At 39.0% G+C, this 4994-nt stretch overlaps 1 protein-coding gene across 1 annotated transcript; it reads right to left on the reverse strand.

Moving 5' to 3' along the window:
- Positions 1-856: 856 nt before the first annotated feature.
- On the reverse strand, positions 857-2773 carry LOC145778796 (uncharacterized). Its single transcript, XM_082590378.1, has 3 exons — positions 2669-2773; positions 1990-2133; positions 857-1447 (listed from the first exon to the last, which is right to left on the reverse strand). The coding sequence occupies exons 1-3, from the start codon at positions 2762-2764 to the stop codon at positions 1385-1387; spliced, it is 303 nt and encodes a 100-aa protein (XP_082446504.1). The 5' UTR covers positions 2765-2773; the 3' UTR covers positions 857-1384.
- Between the last annotated feature and the right edge of the window lie 2221 nt (positions 2774-4994).

A 4994-nucleotide genomic window follows, 5' to 3' on the forward strand; every position in this document is an offset into this window, starting at 1 on the left:
ATTGCCACAGTAGCCTAACTAGTGTAATTGTGTTACCACCTTCTCCAGAAGACAAGACCAAATGAATCACTTGCAAAAAGACATTCCACAATCCCTCACGGCATCACATTACGTGAATGGTGAATCTATTCACAAGGATTTGGACTCCAAGCGTTTCCAAAAAAAATCTGGAAGTACGAATTCTAAAATTTTTAAAAGCTAAAGTTTCTCATACTTTGAAAACGGCCAAACAAGGGCCAAAAAAGGCTAAAGGGCTAAACTAAAATTTAAGAAACCAACTGGCTTTGAAAAAGGCCAAAAAAGGGCCAGAGAGCCGACCCAAAATTGAGGAGCCAACTGGTTTTCAAACAGGCCAAATTTCTGAAATTTGGCCCCAAAAAGGGCAACCTGGCAACCCTGCTTGTAAATCGTTTGTATCTAAGCTACAGCGCTTCGGTAACAAAATCTCATTTAACTTCTCCAGGTTATTATATATATCGACGACGTTTGATTGGTGCTTACGAGTAACTGATGTGTGATTTTGTATTTACTTTGTGGGCATCAAAAGTATTTATCTTCAATATTTTCGAACGCCTTATAATGCAATTACAATGCTTCCCAAAGTGCCTATGCAAAAATAACAACTTTGGTGTTCCTTGGATGTGAGAAACTTTTCTCACTTAAAATCCATGCAAATTTTTTTCTATAAAATTTGAAGTGGACTATACTTTAGTCAGTTTAGCGTATGGTACATACATGCACTGAGCGTACTATACTATACGTGAATCATGCACCTTTTTATGTAGATCAAATTTATGTAGATCTTTTAGCAATTCTCAACAAGACAATTAAAGTTGTGGTAAATGTTTGTGGCTGTTTTATTGTTGTTCTTAAATGCTTTTCAAGCTTTTTCTTCAATACAGTATACGAATTGTAAAAACAATGCTGTCACACGCACTTTAAGTGCAGACTGCAGAACGTGAAAGAAATCTGCCTTCACATTGGTAAAATTATATCTGTGGCATACAACAATCTAATATTCACAAATTGGATGCGAATCAAGTAAGACCACAAGTCTCAGAGCGACCATGCGTTACTGTTAGATGAAATAATAATCATTTTTGGTGGTAAACTTTTCAAGGTTTGGGTGAGAAAACGGTCTTAAGCTACTACTCGCAAGCTAAAGTTATTGCATCAACTACTTAATGTCAACATTTAAGCATGTGAAGAAATGTCTTGCCATGATGCAACCACTTGGTGTCCTCGGTAAGCGTTGACTCGATACCCTTTGTCGGTTGGGCTCTGACCACTTGGTTATGCGTGGCGTCTGGATAAGGCGCCCGCTTTCTAATAATACAATCTTAGTTCGACTCCTGGCCAAAGCTGGTTGTTAAAAAAACACCACTTAACCTCTACTCAGTGTGTTATTAATTGTTATGAATCCGTCTGTTGTCGCCTTGTCGGTCCACTGCAAAAATTAAAGGCACTTTGTGAGTATTTGCTAGTTTGAAGCTCAGTTTAGGCTACTGTCGGAAAATTCTGTAGATAACTGTGAGCCATAGCCTACTTTACTGTTAGAAAGCTTGTAGCAGTAGGCTAAACTTGGCAATCTTTCACTATGACAACTTTCAACACGTCAAATTGTGCCTTAAGCATTAGGCTACAAATAAAAATAATGATACAGTATTAGGCTACTTTTACTGATCCAGTGGCATGCTAATTGAACAACAGTTCATTTTACAGCGTTGAAGCTAAGCCCTGACATTCCTGCTCGATGCCAGTTTCCTAATTTGTTTCAAACTTCACATTCTTGTAAATTTGTTGACATTTTTGTGAGACAGTGAGCGCTTTCTGTTCCAGTGTGACTTTGCTGCGGTTTATAAATTACTAATATGCTCGTCAGTGTAATCCCTTTTCAGTTTAAAAAAATTCGTGACGAAGACATTATGTCTGCAATCTCACGTGCATTGCAGAAACCTGTAATTGCAACAGAAGCAAACTTTTACGTACTTGAAGATGGTAAAATGCTTCTGGTGAAACATCTGTGAAGCCAAAGTACTTTCGTTGGAATTTATTTTTGCAAGACGGCCATGCAGCCTTCACCATGATGTCACCTTTCATCAAAAGGAAGTGTCGTTTCCAAAGAACAATGATCTGTGGACAACACTAACAGGACTATACAATACAATTACACAACATAGCCAGGCTACTTTAACCGGAAATAGAATTCTGCATGTAGCCTATATATGACAAGATAACAAAAGTTGTTAGTTTGCGCGTGACTTCTGGAACGAAGAAGCTTGAAGATCAAGCCGCGCTGGTTCGACTCTCGGGGTGTGCGCTTGAGCAACGCACGTTAAGGACTGCTCTCCATTCAGCGGCATCTAATGGATGGAATAATTCCCTGGCAACAAAACTACAACAATCGGAAACTTCACTCTGTCAATCTCGGCAACCTGGCCTGCGTCAGTGATTCAAAGTCTCTACAAGTATGCGAAACTGCCAGGATTAGGTTCTGCAAAAAACTTTTCCACTCCGAGGATAAAGCTTCAATCAATCAAAATAAAGTTTATCTTGACAGGTGAAGTTTTTAGCAAAACGGTGATGTAAATGCAATTAAATTATTACGTCATAAGCAATCTGTTAAATTGAGAGCCTATTTGAAAATTGAAAAGCTTTGGCAGAGTACCTTGCTGGTCAGGTGAATATTCTGCCGATGTTCCTGTTGCCATGCAGTCCCTAATACGCTTTCTTGGCTGGTTGTTTGGTTTACTGTAAAATGCATGTTTTGTAATAATAGTTCTGGCTGTCTTCCACAAGTACGGCTCCCAAGAAAACAACCACCGATCCTCATATATTTTTTGGGAGGATATATCCTGAGAATTTAAACTATAAACCTCCAAGCCAAATCTTCCTGCAGGAGTACAGGAGAAATTCTGTTTTACTAAACATTCACCGAGAAAATTACAATGCTTGTTTCCCATCTTTCATGAAGCCAAGCTAATTGAGTTATATTTCTTGCAACAATTGTCTTAGGCGGTGGAGGATAATCTTAAGTATTAATTTTACCAAGTGGTCACAGCGGTAAACCATAATCTCTTCGTGGGAAAATTGTAACATAAAGTTCCCGGATCCGTTCGTCTGCATGTAATGACCGAAAAAGAAACACTCCTCGAAACGTCTATTCAAAAAGTGTATTCCTGTAAAATTAGCCCGCGGCTATCGAAAATGGGACGCAACACCGTACGCCTCTAAAACTGTCACTACAGAACAGATTACTTGGATAAAAGACGGAAAATTTGTCCAGCTATTAAGCACCAAGCAAACAGTTAAATATGCGACTGACTTCCAACAAACAATTTTACGAATGACTAGAATAATTTGCGATATCTCAAATGTACGTAGACAGTAACTGTGACGCAATAATGAAAGACATTGTCACGCAATTCAAACCGGTGTTCAAAGATAGTGATGCAATATTTCATCAGGTCTTACGACCGATGGTGCAATATTTGGACATTTTCTAGCAATTTCCATGACGTAAGATGCCAGCTAGGTTAAGTAGACCATAACTGGTTTTTATATGACGTTTGATTTGGTGAAAATTGTCGGGAACACCAAGTGTGACCTCAAGATGACTGTAGGCTACTGGTTATGCCAGCTAGAAAACGTTCGGCAACTGTTGATAACTTGGATTACAATCCATAGCTGCTGAAACCTGAAATCCAGCCAAGTTGGCTTTCTCGTTTATATTTCATGCAGAACCCATTTAATTTCAGTTTTGAAAGTAGGCGCCTCCAGCCCACGCTATATGTGGTTGCACCTATGTCGGCAGCAGTGGCCGAGTGGTTAGCGCGTTGGGCTCGCAGTCGAGAGCCTGCATGTTCGACTCCAGCCACTCGCACTTGCTGTTGTTTCTCTGGGCAAGAAACTTTGCGATAATTGCCTCTACCCAGTGATCGATTTCGAGCAAAGGGTAGTACCAAATTTAAGTGATAAGTAAAGTAGACAACAGGAAACAGACATTGCAGTCGGCTGCAGCGTGGGTCAGGTGTACGTCGGAAGGCGTATACCGATGCAATGCATAGCGCTCAAGTCCGCTTTCCTGCAATGCAGGATAAAGATAATAAACAAACTAAACTAAAACAAACATCAATCACCACCACTTTTATTACAATCTCCCCCTGCGTTTTAGCAACACGCTTTTTGACTGGTGCTGAACCTTTTCCATTTACAGATTTGGTACCGAGATTGATTCTTTTTATTTGCACTTGCCTCAATGGAAAACAAGTTTAAAAAAAGGTTCTTGAATAAGGAAGCAAATTTTTATTGTTGAAATGAAGCAAAACGTCATAAATAGTGATTCGAAACGAAACACGTCCAAATGGTTCAAAAGAAAAATACATCTAGATTGAATCGAAACAATGAAATTTTGTGTCAAAATAAACTTTCATTTCAATATATCAAAACGACTTCGAAATATTTTTGTTTTGAACCCCAGTTATAAGCCTTAATTATTTGCAAGAACATGACACAATGCACCCAATTTAAATTATAAGTTGCTGTTCCCGACAATGGTTCACCTAATCAAACGTCATATAAAAACCGTTATGGTCTACTTAACCTAGCTGGCATCTTACGTCATGGAAGTTGCTAGAAAATGAGCCAAAATTGCACCATCGTTCGTAAGACTTGTGTCAAACCTGTTTAAACATGAAACATGGCATCACCACCTTTGAACACCTGTTTGAATTGCGTGACAATGTCTTTCAATATTACGTCACAGTACTACGTACGTGAGTTTGAGATATTGATATCTATTCTGGTCATTCGTGAAATGGTTGCTTGAGAGTTAGTCGCACATTTAACTGTTTGCTTAGTGCTTGCTAGCTGGACAAAAATTCCGTCTTTATCTAAGTAGTTTGTATTGTAGTGACAGTTTTTAGTGGTGTACGGCGTTGCATCCCGATTTCGATAGCTGCGGGCTAATTTTACAGGAATACACTTTTTGAATA

Source organism: Aplidium turbinatum, chromosome 10 (assembly GCF_918807975.1).
Source record: "Aplidium turbinatum chromosome 10, kaAplTurb1.1, whole genome shotgun sequence".
Classification (NCBI taxonomy): Eukaryota; Metazoa; Chordata; class Ascidiacea; order Aplousobranchia; family Polyclinidae; genus Aplidium; species Aplidium turbinatum.

Coding starts and splice junctions, on each gene's coding strand:
- LOC145778796 (XM_082590378.1), bottom strand. CDS start 2,764: ATGCATTTTACAGTAAACCAAACAACCAGCCAAGAAAGCGTATTAGGG. Junction 2,134..2,668: donor ATATTCACCTGACCAGCAAG/GTACTCTGCCAA, acceptor TGTTGTCCACAG/ATCATTGTTCTTTGGAAACG. Junction 1,448..1,989: donor AAGCATTTTACCATCTTCAA/GTACGTAAAAGT, acceptor TAATTTTTGCAG/TGGACCGACAAGGCGACAAC.